The 18,969-nt window shown below is 45.9% G+C and overlaps 1 protein-coding gene across 4 annotated transcripts in view; it reads left to right on the plus strand.

Moving 5' to 3' along the window:
- The window catches only part of LOC137528712 (class I histocompatibility antigen, F10 alpha chain-like), a 318,384-nt gene that overhangs the window by 104,955 nt on the left and 194,460 nt on the right, over positions 1 to 18,969 (plus strand). For 2 of the 4 annotated variants that reach the window (XM_068250221.1, XM_068250222.1), the window contains exons 4-6: positions 3,333 to 3,608; positions 14,993 to 15,109; positions 18,505 to 18,558. The exons of the other annotated variants lie outside the window; for them this stretch is intronic. In XM_068250221.1, coding sequence (XP_068106322.1) covers positions 3,333 to 3,608; positions 14,993 to 15,109; positions 18,505 to 18,558 — 447 coding nt within the window. The remainder of the gene's footprint in view (positions 1 to 3,332; positions 3,609 to 14,992; positions 15,110 to 18,504; positions 18,559 to 18,969) is intronic. 4 annotated transcript variants of the gene reach the window in all.

Below are 18,969 nucleotides of genomic sequence, written 5' to 3' on the forward strand. Positions count from 1 at the left end.
AGTCAATACTTTGTAGAACCACCTTTTGCTGCAATTACAGCTGCCAGTCTTTTAGGGTATGTCTCTACCAGCTTTGCACATCTAGAGATTGAAATCCTTGCCCATTCTTCTTTGCAAAACAGCTCCAGCTCAGTCAGATTAGATGGACAGTGTTTGTGAACAGCAGTTTTAAGATCTTGCCACAGATTCTCGATTGGATTTAGATCTGGACTTTGACTGGGCCATTCTAACACATAGATATGTTTTGTTTTAAACCATTCCATTGTTGCCCTGGCTTTATGTTTAGGGTCGTTGTCCTGCTGGAAGGTGAACCTCAGCCCCAGTCTCAAGTCTATTGCAGACTCCAAGAGGTTTTCTTCCAAGATTGCCCTGTATTTGGCTTCATCCATCTTCCCATCAACTCTGACCAGCTTCCCTGTCCCTGCTGAAGAGAAGCACCCCCAGAGCATGATGCTGCCACCACCATATTTAACAGTGGGGATGGTGTGTTCAGAGCGATGTGCAGTGTTAGTTTTCCGCCACACATAGTGTTTTGCATTTTGGCCAAAAAGTTCCATTTTGGTCTCATCCGACCAGAGCACCTTCTTCCACATGTTTGCTGTGTCCCCCTCATGGCTTGTGGCAAACTGCAAACTGGACTTCTTATGCTTTTCTTTTCACAATTGCTTTCTTCTTGTCACTCTTCCATAAAGGCCAACTTTGTGCAGTGCACAACTAATAGTCGTCCTATGGACAGATTCCCCCACCTGAGCTGTAGATTTCTGCAGCTCGTCCAGAGTCACCATGGGCCTCTTGACTGCATTTCTGATCAGCACTCTCCTTTTTCGGCCTGTGAGTTTAGGTGGATGGCCTTGTCTTGGTAGGTTTACAGTTGTGCCATACTCCTTCCATTTCTGAAAGATCGCTTGAACAGTGTGGGATGTTCAAGGGTTTGGAAATCTTTTTGTAGCCTAAGCCTGCTTTAAATGTCTCAATAACTTTATCCCTGATCTCTCTGGTGTGTTATTTGGACTTTATGGCGTTGTTGCTCCCAATATTCTCTTAGACAACCTCTGAGGCCATCACAGAGCAGCTGTATTTGTACTGACATTAGATTACACACAGGTACACTCTGTTTAGTCATTAGCACTCATCAGGCAATGTCTATGGGCAATTAACTGCACTCAGAACAAAGGGGGCTGAATAATTATGCACACCCCACTTTGCAGTTATTTATTTATAAAAATGTTTGGAATCATGTATGATTTTCATTCCACTTCTCACGTGTACACCACTTTGTATTGGTCTTTCACATGGAATTCCAATAAAATTGTTTCATGTTTGTAGCAGTAATTTGACAAAATGTGGAAAACTTCAAGGGGGCCGAATACTTTTGCAAACCACTGTACATAAACATCAGCCTATGGTAGGGGTTATGCAGTGTTGTGTTAGCTGTCATTGCTATATAAATGATTTTTAGTTTATAAATAAATCACACAGCCTGCCAGCTCTGATCAGCTGCTGGCAGGCTGATCCCTATACCCCACTGTGATTACAGAGGGGAGCTTGCGCTCCTGTCTAATCTCACTCCTTGGGAGATGACGCCATATGGCATTGCTGAAGAACAAAGCCCCTCTTCGTCCACTGATCGGTGTTAGGCAGTCGCAGAGTGGTTAAGTTACATGATCCTCGATGCAGCTGAACATTGAAGCCTAATTAGTGCAACATCAATTCAACTCTCTGTATTACCAGTCACTGCTAGGGATCATGGGAAGTGTAGTCCTGTTTCCAATAGACAGCGCTGAAGGCAGCATCAGCCCTTCCCACTAGTCCTGCTGCTAGGAGAGTTAAGCTTAATACACCTGCTAGATGAAATACGGTCAAGGTGTACGATAATGACCACCTGCTACAAGAATCTAACGTATCTACAGCAGCCCCTGATGCCTCAGCTAGCAATCAGTCTGGTGGATGGATTAGTCTGATCACTGGCTGTAAGCATTGTTCTCCCCACTCCCCTCGCCCACCACGTGACATCACTTCCTTGGCTGCCCCAAATAGCAGCATAGCACATTGCCACACTATTGATGCATCTGTATAGTGTTGGCCAAGTTGCCAAGTGCCTTTCCTCATACGTGTGTATAGGGCTTAGGACTAGAGGCTGGAATGATGTCATCAAAATAGTCAAAGCTATTTTAAGGTAACAGTGTGTGAGCTTTATTAAACATTTTGAAGTGAACATAAATATAGAAGGGACAGAAATATGGACTTTTCCAGGAGTCCAGAGTTCCTCTAACCGAGTTGCAGTATTTCTGTCTTATGTGGTGTAAGAAACAATTACCATGAGTCTCATGTAGCAGAACATATAGAGAATCATGTGATCAGGTGATAGATATGTGAGCAGAACTGTCATAGTTTTGAGCAGCAAATCAGAGTCTTACATATCTGTCACCTGACCACACTGATCACATGCTTCCCTGAGTTCTGCTACACACAAGCGACTCTAAATATAGTATGTGTATTCTAGTATAATGGTGATTTCTTCTATAACCTGTGAGGGATAAAGAAACCTGAAAGCTTACACACTTGATAATTTAGTGACTGTGAGTCAAGGTTACAAAAAGTGGGTGGAGACAAATACAAATTTCATTAGAAAAATGTAAATTGCAGCCATTCTTACACTGTTAATGGCAGGGTTCTCAAACTTTGCCCAGTTGGTAACTGGGTGACTGGGATTAATATTCAGGGAAGTGGGTGGAGCCTACAAAAGCCAGCCAAAATTCACCTATTGATTTTCAAGGGGAATATTTAAATTGCTGCCATTCTTGCACTGTTAATGGCACAAGCCTCAAACCTGAAACAGTTGGTCATTGGGTGACTGAAGTTCAAATTCAGGAAAGGGGGTGGAGCCACAAACAGCCAATGAGATTTGTTTAATTTCAATGGGAAAATACAAATTATTGATGCCAAGGACCCCAAAGCTCATAAACTTGGTCATTGAGTGTTTGTGTGCTAGGGTTAGAAAAAGTGGGCAGAGCCAACAGCAGCGAAATACATACCCGGGCAATGCCGGGTCATCAACTAGTCAGTAATAATGTTAAGAACAGTGGCTCATTTGAGCTGGTTTGTTTGTTGTAGACTTGGCTTACCTCTCATAATTAGTATTGTAGAGAATGTAGTCATCACTGTGTAATAATCTGTCTACTCCCTGCTGACATCACTTCCTACACAGTGTCCGTTATACACAATGCTGGTGACTGTGGACCCATCTCCATACACTAGAGATCATGTGATGTCCCCACACGGGAGAGATAAAGAACACCTGTCACCAACTATGTTGTGTTTTCTCCTCTAAGTGCGTCCGGAGGTGAAGGTGTGGGGCCGTCAGCACCCAGACGGGGTGACAAGACTTCAGTGTCTGGCGTTCGGGTTTCACCCCCGACTTGTGGATGTGAAGTGGGTGAGGAATGGAGAGGACCATATTCCTTCAGATGAAGCCAGTCCCATCCTCCCCCATCCTGACGGCACCTATCAGACCAGAGTCAGCGTGGAAGTGCCAACAAGGGAGGGAGACACTTACTCCTGCCATGTGGAGCACAGCAGCCTGGAGGAGACACTCAGCATCACATGGGGTGAGTGTATGGAAGCCTGTAGTAAACAAGTGAAGCAGTTACAGGAATCTTCCCTATGTGATAATCAGGGGCGTAACTAAGCCCCACCGGGCCCCCCTGCAAAATTTCAGAGCGGTCCCCCCCCCCTGGGGCCCGCTCGTGGCCGGTTTTTGGGGGCTGGAGGGGTGGCAGCATGAGGGGAAAGCCTTGCCCACAGTCGGCGGGGAGAGGGGAAGTTCCCCCCTCTCCCTCACCTCGGGGCTCTCCCCTCTGCGCTCCCCTCCAGCTAGTTCACCTGTGTGGGCAGCGGGCAGCAGCGGCGGGCAGATACATACCTTCTTCCTTGCGTTCCATCGCCGCCTTCTCGCTCTAGCGGCTGACGTCACTTCCGGAAGCGGAAGTGACGTCAGCCGCTAGAGCGAGAAGGCGGCGATGGAACGCAAGGAAGAAGGTATGTATCCTGCCGCCGCTGCTGCCCGTTGCCCACACAGGTGAACTAGCTGGAGGGGAGCGCAGAGGGGAGAGCCCCGAGGTGAGGGAGAGGGGAGAACTTCCCCTCTCCCCGCCGACTGTGGGCAAGGCTTTCCCCTCATGCTGCCACCCCTCCAGCCCCCAAAAAACGGCCCCGAGCGGGCCCCAGCGGGGGGGCCGGGCCCCCCCGCCGCCGCAGGCGCTGCAGGGCCTATTCCTACGCCCCTGGTGATAATATATGGGGATATATTGCTCCTGCTCCAAGAAACACTATATAGTTTTTGTTTATCTCTGGCTCTTTTCCATTGTGCCTCCAATGGCAGCATCTGCTCATCTCTCCTGGGCAGCTTCTGTAACTAGAAAACACAACACACTACTAGTATATGTTCAACTGCCACAATGGTTTATTGATGTCACTTAAAAGATTAAGCCAGTTACATACACATATGCAATCAAAATTGGATCAACTGATCCTAGTAAGACTAGTTCCGGTTACATAACCATATATGATCTAACCTTGGCTCAATAATCCAATTAAAGTCAAAGTAATGACTATCAGTTGGAAACAACCTTCACTAGTGATGCTGAATAATATCAGTAAACATTATTTACCATATAGTGCACAAAAGCGCCACACCACATCTACGTGGGTTATTGACTTTTTATGTGCTTCTGTGCAGTATATAGTGGCCAAATTTTACCAGTAAACCAGCTGTCTAATGACACACATACAATACTGGATCGTTCATCACATACATTGTACAGGGTGGGCCATTTATATGGATACACCTTAATATGGCCATTTATATGGATACACCATTTTATGTGAATGGTGAAGTTAACAAACAAAACCGCCGCTATTGGTCTGACAATAACCCACATTGGATAGATCCCTCCAAGACTGTTGGAACAAAAAAATGTATGGTATGGTGTTGTATGTGGGGTGTATCCATAGATAAGGTGTATCCATATAAATGGCCCACTGTGTATAATGACATAAAGGAGCGTTCTCCCCTCCCCCTTCCTTCTGTATGGGTAAACATCCTAAAAGCTCACGGCCTCATAACCACAATAACTGTAGCTATTATGATAGAAATTGTGTGGGCCACAATCCAATAATCCTTGTTGCAAATGTTATTGTTCAGCTGGTCAATCGCTGCAAAGTCCTGGGACTCTGCAAACTGCTGCGCATATGCATGAATACGTCTGCACTAATCCCCATCTCCTGGTAATGAATGCCGGGCAGGGGCGTTGCTAGCCCCAACGATCAGTGGCACGTGCCCCGGATCTATTCTAGATGTGCCCCGGATGTCCCCCAGGCAGAGTCAGCTGTGGTGCCTCAATGTCAGGCATGCTGGGAGCTGTGGTACATCAATCATGCCTCTATGTGGGTGCCGTGGTACCATACTGGGTGCTGTTATGCCTTTATGGGGGCATGCAGGGAGCTGTGGTTATTCTATGGGGGCATGCTGGAAGTTGTGGTGCCTCAATGGGAAGCCCGTGGGAGCATGAGATGGGGTCCACTGGAAGGTCAGGGAATGCTATGGGGGAGCTGCCAGATAACCTGGTGGCAGGCCAGAACGCCCAGCAGAAAGCCAGACCAGCCAGCACAGAAGCCAGGTACTGCCTATTTATGTGATATGCTGCATTTTTTTTTTTTTTTTTGTATTAATGGAGATGGGGCTTCATGCAACATTTTTCTGGGCAGGTCTACTTAGTTAAGTTCATGTAAATTTGGCTCCACCCATGACCACACCCACATTCTGATGTGTGGCCACACCCATTTTCCATCTGGAGTGCCCAAAAGTGCCCCTGATCTCCTAGGATCCTAGCAGCGCCCCTGATGCCGGGCAGCTATTGGGCAGTATCTGGGGAGATAGGATCTGGGACCATCATGGGCAATAGAGCAATTTCTGTGAGCCCAGCAGTGTGACATATCCATGTCTGATACACCTGAGAGATTTCCCCCCAGAAATGAATAATTGATGGCCATTCCTCCGTATGTGTATTAGAGACTACAGCAAGAACTACCAGAAGCTGAAGGTAGCACCTTAGATAAAGGAATGTTTATAGCTCCTGACTTAGGACTCGTTCACATCATACGTGCTTCTGTGCGGATATGGAAGCGCGTATGATGTGCTGAAACGCAGGATTGGCAGAAGGGCATAGACTGCCCTTCTACCGTTCATATCTACTGCGCTGCACAGCAGTATGATGCGCTGGGAAGCGCTTGCATACTGCTGCCTGCATTTTGCCCGCAAGCGCATCACTGTCAATGGATGGGATCAGCAGCGCAGCGGGCAGTGGCACAGATGGCGTGCGATCGGATGCGCTCCGTTCGCATCGCATGCCATCTGCGCTCCTCTGATGTGAACGAGGCCTAATAGTGCATCATATTTGTCTGGGTAATGGCAGGAAAGGGATATTTTCAGGTGTCAATAACAGAATCACAAAGGTCCGGCACCACACGAAGTGAATAAAGCTTAGTGGTTGTTTATTGCAACATCAAGCAATACAAGGGCAACGACAGCCCGCTGTTTCGGCCTGTAAGGCCTTTGTCAAGTTGCACAAAAAAACACAAAGTGACCATGTACAAATATAAGCACACAGAGCCCCGCCCCCTTGGGACATGAGCCAATCCAGAGCGTAGGAACGAGCAGACCTGATGGGAAACAGTCTCCGTGCAAGTGCACCAATCAATACATAGCAAAGATATATTTCAAAAAAGAGACTCACCAATCAGGGAGCGCCGTGAGTCAGTGTAATGTCCTTACGAGCAGCCACTGACAGCGCATCAAGTTCACGCAGCTAACCCCTGCAATGGGAGGCCGCAATGATGACATCAGAGTCATGTGCATAAAGCACATGACTCCAGCGTCCAATCACGCGCGCCGCCTGGTCGCTCAGTAGGACACAAACACTCTGAGCAGTCGGCGGTGGGCGGAGCGGCAAACGTTGCCAAGCAACATGTAAATATCAACAAGAGCCGCATACTCACTGTACCGCCGGCTGTCAGAAAACATATTACGGCGCTCGCTCCTCCTCACAAGCTGGATCTGTGGAGATAAAAACAATAAGAAAAAAGATGCATTAAAAAACAAACTCCAAGTATTCACTACAAAAGCATATACATTCAACAGATTAGGACTGATGGACAAAATCACAATATATAGATGAAAAATAGTTAAATACATCAAATACAAAAGTTTAAGTCGTATTCTCTATTAAGGCCAGCTCTACCCATTGCGCCAAGGCGCCTGATCCACCCCGCCTCCCTCCTCAACAGCTCCCTGGTGCGATCACTACCCCTCCAAGATACCGGAACCCCATCAATTGCCATCACACGCAATTGGGCCACGCTATGGTGACAGGAAGTAAAATGTTCTGCCACTGCCTGGCCCGCAGTTTTATTGCGGATCGCCGTTTTGTGACCAGAGATACGTACTTTTAAATTCTTTGTTGTCATCCCCACATAAATGTAACTGCATGGACATTTGATTAAATAAACAACATAGGTGGAATCACAGGTAAATCTACCCCTTATCTGGAAAGTGGCACCAGAAGAGGGATGTTGAAATGTGTTCCCCCGCATGACGTTGCCACACATGTGGCACGACATGCAAGGGAACATGCCACGCCCAGATAACAAAGGCTGGGTCGTGGAAACTGCCCTTTTGCGTAATTTATCCCTGACAGTGGGTGCACGTCTGAAAGACATCAGGGGAGGGTAACGGAATTCCGGTACCCTGGGAAGACCATCACGAAGTAAATGCCAATGTCTGCGCAAACTTCTGGATACCATGTCACTACATGCATTATATGTGGATACAAAGGGAACACGATTAAAATTTTTCTTAGGCTTATTCCGTCGTGTATCTGGATTCATGTGTAAAGTAGATTCTGGATAGCCACGTAATCGAAATTTGTGCGCTAGTTCAACTTTCCTTGTCTGACACAACTCAGGCTCGCTCACAATGGAATCTATCCTCTTGAACTGGCTGCTAGGGATACTATCCCTTACCCCTGGTGGATGGAAACTGTGATAGTGTAAGGTTGAGTTTTTATCTGTAGGCTTGATATAAAGGTCCGTGAACACGGTACCATCACGTCTACACACCAGCACATCCAAAAAAGAAATTGAAGTGACACTCCAATTCACAGTGAGCCTGATGGAGGGACACTGCATGTGGACCTGTTGGATGAATTGATCCAATGCCGAACGTGGCCCCCTCCAAACGCAAAAGATGTCATCTATGTACCGCCACCAGCAAAGCGCATGGCGGCGGAACAAAGAATTGAGATAAACAAATGACTCTTCAAAGAGTCCCATATATAAATTTGCATAGGAGGGAGCCACGTTCGAACCCATGGCTGTACCACGGCGTTGTCCATAGTATCGCCCCCCAAACTCAAAGTAATTGTATTTCAAAACAATATTGAGAAGTTGAATCAAAAAAACACGTTGATCCAATGAGCAATCAGTGTGAGTCATAATGTACCAGTCCACTGCCTCTACACCTCCATCATGAGGGATGGAGGTGTAGAGGCTTTCAACATCGAGTGTGACAAAAGCCACATCATCATCCAATCTGGGTAAGGTAGAGAGTCTTTCAAGAAACATGCCAGTGTCGCGCAGGTATGAATCCAATGATCGCACCACTGGCTGCAACAAACGATCAAGATACTGCGCCAGTGGAACAAAAACGGAGCCCACCCCAGCCACAATGGGTCGCCCAGGTGGGGACACCAAAGTTTTATGTATTTTAGGTAAGATGTAAAAATGTGGCGTGGATGGGCTCCGCTGTTGTAAATAATTAAATAAATCGCGATCAATGACATGCCTCCTCAAAGCTGTCTGTAGGACCTCCATGATGTACCTCTGTATAGAACCCAAAGGATCACTATCCAATATACAGTACACATCTCCATCAGATAATTGTCTATTGATCTCATAGTCATATTGGCTGCGATTCATCACTACCACGGCACCACCCTTGTCTGCCGGACAAACAATAATATCTTTGTTATTTTGAAGCGATTTCAAGGCCGCACCCTCCAACCGTGAGAGATTGTGTGCAACCCTGAAAGTGCCACCCCTAAATTCATGTTCAATCTGCTTCAAATCATCAGATACTCTCTGCACATAAGAATCAATAAGTGCATGACTGGGGGGTCTAAAGCTACTAGTGTTGCGCAAACCAGAGTCTCTGAGACGTAATGTGTCCATAGGGTCATGATCAACCTCCTCTGATCTAAACAGGAGGGGAACACTGAAAAAATGTTTCAATTTAAGTGTCCTAAAGAAGCGGTGGAGGTCCTGCTCTAATTTGAAAAAGTCTGGTAAATTAGTAGGACTGAATGAAAGTCCATAATTCAAAATTTGTGTTTCAATAGCAGACAGTTCATAATCGGATATATTTACCACCAGAGTGTCCCCTACTAGTGGCCCCGTCTGGGTCGAAGGTTCATTGCCTTGATCGGGGGTTTGCCTTTCACGCCGGTGCCTATACCGCCGGCCCCCTCTCCGTTGCCTACGTCTTGGGGGTGTGCTGGTGAAACATCCCGTGAAGTGTTGACATCCTCTGAACCAGAGGAGCCAACTCCAGAACCCTCTCCAGTGGGTCTCCTCCTTGGATGTATCCTCCTAGGACGTTATTGTTTTTATCTCCACAGATCCAGCTTGTGAGGAGGAGCGAGCGCCGTAATATGTTTTCTGACAGCCGGCGGTACAGTGAGTATGCGGCTCTTGTTGATATTTACATGTTGCTTGGCAACGTTTGCCGCTCCGCCCACCGCCGACTGCTCAGAGTGTTTGTGTCCTACTGAGCGACCAGGCGGCGCGCGTGATTGGACGCTGGAGTCATGTGCTTTATGCACATGACTCTGATGTCATCATTGCGGCCTCCCATTGCAGGGGTTAGCTGCGTGAACTTGATGTGCTGTCAGTGGCTGCTCGTAAGGACATTACACTGACTCACGGCGCTCCCTGATTGGTGAGTCTCTTTTTTGAAATATATCTTTGCTATGTATTGATTGGTGCACTTGCACGGAGACTGTTTCCCATCAGGTCCGCTCGTTCCTACGCTCTGGATTGGCTCATGTCCCAAGGGGGCGGGGCTCTGTGTGCTTATATTTGTACATGGTCACTTTGTGTTTTTTTGTGCAACTTGACAAAGGCCTTACAGGCCGAAACAGCGGGCTGTCGTTGCCCTTGTATTGCTTGATGTTGCAATAAACAACCACTAAGCTTTATTCACTTCGTGTGGTGCCGGACCTTTGTGATTCTGAGATTGTTTGACCCCTAGGTACAGGGGTGAGGACCTGGCACACCTTTATTTTTGAAAGTCTTCTTTCTGGGTGCTCCTGAATTGTTGTTTCTGCATTACTTAGTACCAACTGCAGTGTAGCACCATGACTGATACAGATGGACAAGCGGTGGACACCTTTTCCTATTCAGGGATACAGGCCGCCTCTATTCTGGCGTCAGTGGGGTCTGGGACACCCTACCTATCTAGACCAGATGTTAAACCTCTACAGTCTGAAGTGGAGTCTCTGAAGAAGAACTTGATTGGCTTGGATCTTCATGCAAGGACTTTAGCTGATTACTGTCGTGCTCACAGAATTCCGAGAGGGGTCAGGTCTCATGTGGCCCCCCAGCTGTTCCCTAAAGATACTGAGTTCTGTGGCACGTGGGAGAAAATTTGGAATAAGGCCTCCTATGATGCCATGCTGCTCACAATAGTCCGGATCCAGCAGGAGTTGCCGGTCCTTGAAGAAAAAATTGCTCAAGTAATGGGGCAAATTAAAGATCACTTGTCTGAGGATGATTGGACAAGTTACAAGGACGGCTTGGATAAAAGGATGGAGACACATACTAAAACCTTGGAGGATGTGCAGAGATCCAAATTTAACCGTGACAAGGCGGATTATACAACTGGGTATGTTTACCCCTGGCAGAAAGTAACGACCGCGACACAGAAAACACCGTCACGACGTCCTAGGAGGATACATCCAAGGAGGAGACCCACTGGAGAGGGTTCTGGAGTTGGCTCCTCTGGTTCAGAGGATGTCAACACTTCACGGGATGTTTCACCAGCACACCCCCAAGACGTAGGCAACGGAGAGGGGGCCGGCGGTATAGGCACCGGCGTGAAAGGCAAACCCCCGATCAAGGCAATGAACCTTCGACCCAGACGGGGCCACTAGTAGGGGACACTCTGGTGGTAAATATATCCGATTATGAACTGTCTGCTATTGAAACACAAATTTTGAATTATGGACTTTCATTCAGTCCTACTAATTTACCAGACTTTTTCAAATTAGAGCAGGACCTCCACCGCTTCTTTAGGACACTTAAATTGAAACATTTTTTCAGTGTTCCCCTCCCGTTTAGATCAGAGGAGGTTGATCATGACCCTATGGACACATTACGTCTCAGAGACTCTGGTTTGCGCAACACTAGTAGCTTTAGACCCCCCAGTCATGCACTTATTGATTCTTATGTGCAGAGAGTATCTGATGATTTGAAGCAGATTGAACATGAATTTAGGGGTGGCACTTTCAGGGTTGCACACAATCTCTCACGGTTGGAGGGTGCGGCCTTGAAATCGCTTCAAAATAACAAAGATATTATTGTTTGTCCGGCAGACAAGGGTGGTGCCGTGGTAGTGATGAATCGCAGCCAATATGACTATGAGATCAATAGACAATTATCTGATGGAGATGTGTACTGTATATTGGATAGTGATCCTTTGGGTTCTATACAGAGGTACATCATGGAGGTCCTACAGCTTTGAGGAGGCATGTCATTGATCGCGATTTATTTAATTATTTACAACAGCGGAGCCCATCCACGCCACATTTTTACATCTTACCTAAAATACATAAAACTTTGGTGTCCCCACCTGGGCGACCCATTGTGGCTGGGGTGGGCTCCGTTTTTGTTCCACTGGCGCAGTATCTTGATCGTTTGTTGCAGCCAGTGGTGCGATCATTGGATTCATACCTGCGCGACACTGGCATGTTTCTTGAAAGACTCTCTACCTTACCCAGATTGGATGATGATGTGGCTTTTGTCACACTCGATGTTGAAAGCCTCTACACCTCCATCCCTCATGATGGAGGTGTAGAGGCAGTGGACTGGTACATTATGACTCACACTGATTGCTCATTGGATCAACGTGTTTTTTTGATTCAACTTCTCAATATTGTTTTGAAATACAATTACTTTGAGTTTGGGGGGCGATACTATGGACAACGCCGTGGTACAGCCATGGGTTCGAACGTGGCTCCCTCCTATGCAAATTTATATATGGGACTCTTTGAAGAGTCATTTGTTTATCTCAATTCTTTGTTCCGCCGCCATGCGCTTTGCTGGTGGCGGTACATAGATGACATCTTTTGCGTTTGGAGGGGGCCACGTTCGGCATTGGATCAATTCATCCAACAGGTCCACATGCAGTGTCCCTCCATCAGGCTCACTGTGAATTGGAGTGTCACTTCAATTTCTTTTTTGGATGTGCTGGTGTGTAGACGTGATGGTACCGTGTTCACGGACCTTTATATCAAGCCTACAGATAAAAACTCAACCTTACACTATCACAGTTTCCATCCACCAGGGGTAAGGGATAGTATCCCTAGCAGCCAGTTCAAGAGGATAGATTCCATTGTGAGCGAGCCTGAGTTGTGTCAGACAAGGAAAGTTGAACTAGCGCACAAATTTCGATTACGTGGCTATCCAGAATCTACTTTACACATGAATCCAGATACACGACGGAATAAGCCTAAGAAAAATTTTAATCGTGTTCCCTTTGTATCCACATATAATGCATGTAGTGACATGGTATCCAGAAGTTTGCGCAGACATTGGCATTTACTTCGTGATGGTCTTCCCAGGGTACCGGAATTCCGTTACCCTCCCCTGATGTCTTTCAGACGTGCACCCACTGTCAGGGATAAATTACGCAAAAGGGCAGTTTCCACGACCCAGCCTTTGTTATCTGGGCGTGGCATGTTCCCTTGCATGTCGTGCCACATGTGTGGCAACGTCATGCGGGGGAACACATTTCAACATCCCTCTTCTGGTGCCACTTTCCAGATAAGGGGTAGATTTACCTGTGATTCCACCTATGTTGTTTATTTAATCAAATGTCCATGCAGTTACATTTATGTGGGGATGACAACAAAGAATTTAAAAGTACGTATCTCTGGTCACAAAACGGCGATCCGCAATAAAACTGCGGGCCAGGCAGTGGCAGAACATTTTACTTCCTGTCACCATAGCGTGGCCCAATTGCGTGTGATGGCAATTGATGGGGTTCCGGTATCTTGGAGGGGTAGTGATCGCACCAGGGAGCTGTTGAGGAGGGAGGCGGGGTGGATCAGGCGCCTTGGCGCAATGGGTAGAGCTGGCCTTAATAGAGAATACGACTTAAACTTTTGTATTTGATGTATTTAACTATTTTTCATCTATATATTGTGATTTTGTCCATCAGTCCTAATCTGTTGAATGTATATGCTTTTGTAGTGAATACTTGGAGTTTGTTTTTTAATGCATCTTTTTTCTTATTGTTTTTATCTCCACAGATCCAGCTTGTGAGGAGGAGCGAGCGCCGTAATATGTTTTCTGACAGCCGGCGGTACAGTGAGTATGCGGCTCTTGTTGATATTTACATGTTGCTTGGCAACGTTTGCCGCTCCGCCCACCGCCGACTGCTCAGAGTGTTTGTGTCCTACTGAGCGACCAGGCGGCGCGCGTGATTGGACGCTGGAGTCATGTGCTTTATGCACATGACTCTGATGTCATCATTGCGGCCTCCCATTGCAGGGGTTAGCTGCGTGAACTTGATGCGCTGTCAGTGGCTGCTCGTAAGGACATTACACTGACTCACGGCGCTCCCTGATTGGTGAGTCTCTTTTTTGAAATATATCTTTGCTATGTATTGATTGGTGCACTTGCACGGAGACTGTTTCCCATCAGGTCCGCTCGTTCCTACGCTCTGGATTGGCTCATGTCCCAAGGGGGCGGGGCTCTGTGTGCTTATATTTGTACATGGTCACTTTGTGTTTTTTTGTGCAACTTGACAAAGGCCTTACAGGCCGAAACAGCGGGCTGTCGTTGCCCTTGTATTGCTTGATGTTGCAATAAACAACCACTAAGCTTTATTCACTTCGTGTGGTGCCGGACCTTTGTGATTCTGAGATTGTTTGACCCCTAGGTACAGGGGTGAGGACCTGGCACACCTTTATTTTTGAAAGTCTTCTTTCTGGGTGCTCCTGAATTGTTGTTTCTGCAGGTGTCAATAACACATTTGGATCTTCCCAAGTCAAGGACCTTCTCCAAGAAGTTCCCTGAACAGTTCTATGTATATGTAGACATATACAGTGCATCTAAATCTTGATACCTATACCTAAATCCGGTCTGACAAATAGCTGATGTGTGTTTTTATGGCTGCTTCATCGGAGACTACGTTTGCATTAAATTCATATCCTAATACAAAGTAAGGTTCTCTCACATCTTCACTACTTTTCATGCCCCACCCGGGTGCCATAGAGCACTGCAGCATCAGATTCTCCTACATTGTATCTCACAGTGGAGATATCCCAGTGTTTTTGGTATCCCAGAGTTTTAAGACAGATCTAAAATTGATGTGTGATGAATGTAAATAAGTGACCTCTGATGAAGCAGCCATAGAACCGTGAAACATGCATCAGGTATTTGTTGGACTGAGAATATGCATCAAGATTTTTGGTAATTTTATATGAGTAATCACAGATTCATCTCAGACCTGTTTTTATAAGTTCACAAATGATATTGTCCTTCACAACCCCATGTTTTATGTATCTGTACTAATATTGGTTGGGGGAGTGGCCTGTTGTCTGCACCAGATCCTCAGCACATCTCATGTGATGTTTCCTTTATGTTCCCCTCTCAGAGCCCAATGCAGGGTCTAAGGACAATATGATGCACATAGTAATCGGTGTGGTTGTCACTCTTGCCGTAGCCCTTATTGCTGCTGTTATTGGAGTCATTGTATGGAGGATACAGTCAGGTAAGTCTGATAGATACAAGTCACAGCTTTATTATCTGTGTAGGAAACCCAGACATGAACCTACATAGATGGCTCAGGAGGAGCAGGCGGGGTTCTTCCACAAGGCAGAAAGTGAAGGACCCCTTTATTATCCATACGGCATTGCAATCTCCAATGATGCCTCACACCAGAATTGCTTTAGTGATCACACAATAATGAGTCACTGAATAACATCCCTATCAGAGACTCTGTAGGCTCAGTGCAGCATCTCACCCCCAAATGTATCCATAACCCGTACGCATTCCTGGGTTTTACTGCTTAGGATTCCTGACAATTTTGACACTCAGCTGTTTCACTGTTGATGCAGCAATAACTTTTTTTATTATTTTTGTCATCCAAGGGAAATATATGTTGTTTTTTCGTTTTTCAGGACAACCTAGGCTCTTTTTGGGTAATATTATTTCCCTATTTTTTTCTATTTTAAAGCCATTTTGCCATGGAACCACAAATGCAGAAAATACACTTTTTTCATGTTCCACCCTTCCTATTTTTTATGTAACAAATGCCACTACTACAAAGCACCTTGAAATATATTCCTTGGCTCTTCCCAGCTAAACACCACATATGTCTTAATTCATTACTAAACATGTTGCAAACATATTATTTTCCTTTCACGAACAGCGACTGCGAACTTACGCAAATGTTTGCGAACATGCTAACTGCCATAAACTTCAATGGGCAGGCAAATTTTAAAACCTACAATGAATGTTTCTGGCCACAAAAGTGATGGAAAAGTTGTTTCAAGGGCTCTAACACCTGGACTGTGGCATGCCGGAGGGGGATCCATGCCAAAAGTCCCACCAAAAGTTACGGAGTTGACGCAAAGTTTTTAATTCCTAAAGGGCAGTTGTGGAGTTTCCCACACAGAGAAAGGCAATAGTACTATCAGAATACAGTGGAATAATAATGCACTGGAGTGGTACTGTCTGCCAGTTAATGTAGCAATAGCAGTAGTGAACACACAGCTCTGGGTGTCAGTGGGCTGTGGAGCGTCTCACACAGAGAAATGCAATAGTACTATTAGAATACACTGAAATAATAATGCACTGGAGTGGTTCTCTGCCTGCAGCTTAATGAGGCAACAGCAGTAGTGAACACACAGCTCTGGGTATCAGTGGGCTGTAAAGTGTCACACACACAAAAAAACACAGGAGACCGATGTGCTAGCCCTCAAAAAGGCTGTTTGGAGTGCTTTCCCAGCAAGTGAGGAACAAGAACACAGGCCTAGCTAATGCTTTCCCTAGCTATCTGCAGCAAGTCTGACCCTACTCACTATCAGCCAGCAGAGAATGAACCCTATATGGCCACCACAACAGATTTTTTAATAGATGGGTGGGGGGTCCAGGAGGGGGTGCTAGCTGATTGGCTGCCATGTGTCTGCTGACTGTGAGGTAAGGGGTGAAAGTTTAGCTCCATGATGATGTATAGGGGGCGGGTCGAACACGCCATATGATGACAGTTCGCGGAGAATGCGAACAGCAGAAATTCACCGGATACTGTCCACCGGCGAACCGTTTGGGCCATCTCTATTCATTACTAGTTGGGCATGTAGCGGACCATTATCCCCAGACTGTGCATCTGTAGTGATCGGATCTGATCACTAGGAAGACACTTCAGGGCCCTGATAGGCAACGGCAGATCAATACATCTGTATAGGATTGGGGACCTGAAATGTTGCCTTAGCGATTGTATGCGATCACTACAGCTGGCACTACTTAAGGCCAAGTACAGGTGGCACATGGGGTTCATAGGCTAGGAAGGGGTTAAAAATTAATCCAAAGAAAAAAAATATTTTTCACTCTGGTACCATCTTTTAAAACTTTTTTTTTTTCTTTACTTTTTACACTAAACCCTTTTAAAGGGATTGATTACTGCTGTAGGAGATAGCAGCAATCATTCATTAAACAGGTGCCTGAGTGGTATCGAGTCTACAGGGATGTGCAAGGGCATACACATGAGCGCATAGGGGCTGCTGTTAAAGCGGACCTTAAATCAGAACGTCCTCTCTGCTCTGAAAGATACACAACAGCATAATAACCTTTAAACAACAACAAAAAAATGTCTTTGTTACGGCTGATACAAATCCTGCAATACATCTGCACTGTTTTTACTTCCTGGTTCATGGAAGCAGACATATTGTTAGCAGCCAGTGCTTTCAAATGAGTTTATCTGCCATCTCTGTGGCAGTCATGTGACACGGGAGAGATCAAATTACAATTTGTGATTAGATACAAATGAGGGGGAATTAAACAGGCTAAACTCTCTAAATACATCCAGGGTGCATTTCTCTGTTTTCCTTTGTGAGTCTCACATCCTGAAATCTTCAGGGTGGCCAATCAGGACGTGAGACTCATGTCAGGGAATCCTAAGTGGTTAATGAGGAGAGAAGACCAAAAAGAGGTTTTTGGGAATTGTTTTCATTAAAGTTTACCCAAGGTGGATTCAGGGGGGAAAATGGGATACAGAGACCTGTTTCCATCTAAATGCCATGCTAGACTAATGGGGAGGGGGCGTCCTTAGCAGGAGAGGCACTCCTGCATAATCCCCTTTCCCCACCCCTCTCAGAACCATCTCACTGGCTCTCCCCGCCCCTCCACCACCTCTCCTCTCCACACTATGTGTTCTTGCACTAGAGCACACAGCAGCATCTGCAGAATCATGGCCCCACGGTCACAGACATTATTTTTTTCAATATAAAACCAAAACTAACAGAAAACTGGAGCCAGGAGTGGTACGGGGCTCTACCTGAACCAGCTAGCCCCCCGGAACAGGTGGTGTGTTTACTTGCTCTTGAGTTTACTTTAAAAGGTGAATGAGGAAAAGTTGTTCTTACATTCCTTTTTTTATCTATGTATGAACTGCAGGGGATAGGTGAACTTACTGACTGCCAGGGAGGGCTGAAAAATGATCTCCAGGATTTCCTTTTTGACAATTGGATGGCATTTACAAATTTAAACCAGATTCACAGATTTCTCAATGTTCTCATAAGGATTTGCAAAAAAAGTGCAGGCGGTGTAAGCAGGACTAACTCCCCTAGGCCACCATCTCCTTTCTTATGCGCTCCACTGAAACTTCCACTGTGAAGACAGAAGTGTCAGAAGATGGAAGGCTTTGGAAGGGAGGTGGCAGCCTGAGTTGACCCCCGCTTACACAGCTCATGCTTCCGTACATTCCGGCATACACATGTCCAACTTAATGCACAGTCAACCACACAACAAGATGTTTACATCACAAGTACATACACACACACCAGCCAACTAAACAACCAACTCACTCAAATACTGCATGCAAGCTAAATGAAGAATGTGCTAGAGAAAATGATTACCTGATGCTGATTTCCTCTCTGTGTATTTCAGGGAAGCGTTCTGGTGCTGGAGGTGCTGCTGCTAATGACTATGTTCCAGCTCCCAGTAAGTCATATTATAATATTTGCTTCTCTTCTGCAGGGTCATTATTACGTGTGTGATATTTTAGGACCAATATCACAAAAAAATTAAAATTTAAAATGCATACATATACAGTAAAATGTACATTTCTTACTGAGTAAAATTCAGTATAGATTTCTTATTTCCTATGCTGCTGTCATTTACAGTAGCTATAGCGTAGTATGGATACAGAGGCGTCAAAAGGATAAAAGTATCTAAAAAGTGTAAAACATGAGGAGGCAGTGGTGGACCTACCTCCTCCAAGCAGACGCAAAAATTGCCAATGTGCCAAATAGAACAAGTTTATTTTCATACTCCGGGGGACAATGCAACACGTTTCGCAGGTTTGATCCCACTTCATCAGGCAATAACAATGGAGCACTAGCATATGTGGTC

This window comes from Hyperolius riggenbachi, chromosome 8 (assembly GCF_040937935.1).
Source record: "Hyperolius riggenbachi isolate aHypRig1 chromosome 8, aHypRig1.pri, whole genome shotgun sequence".
NCBI lineage: Eukaryota > Metazoa > Chordata > Amphibia > Anura > Hyperoliidae > Hyperolius > Hyperolius riggenbachi.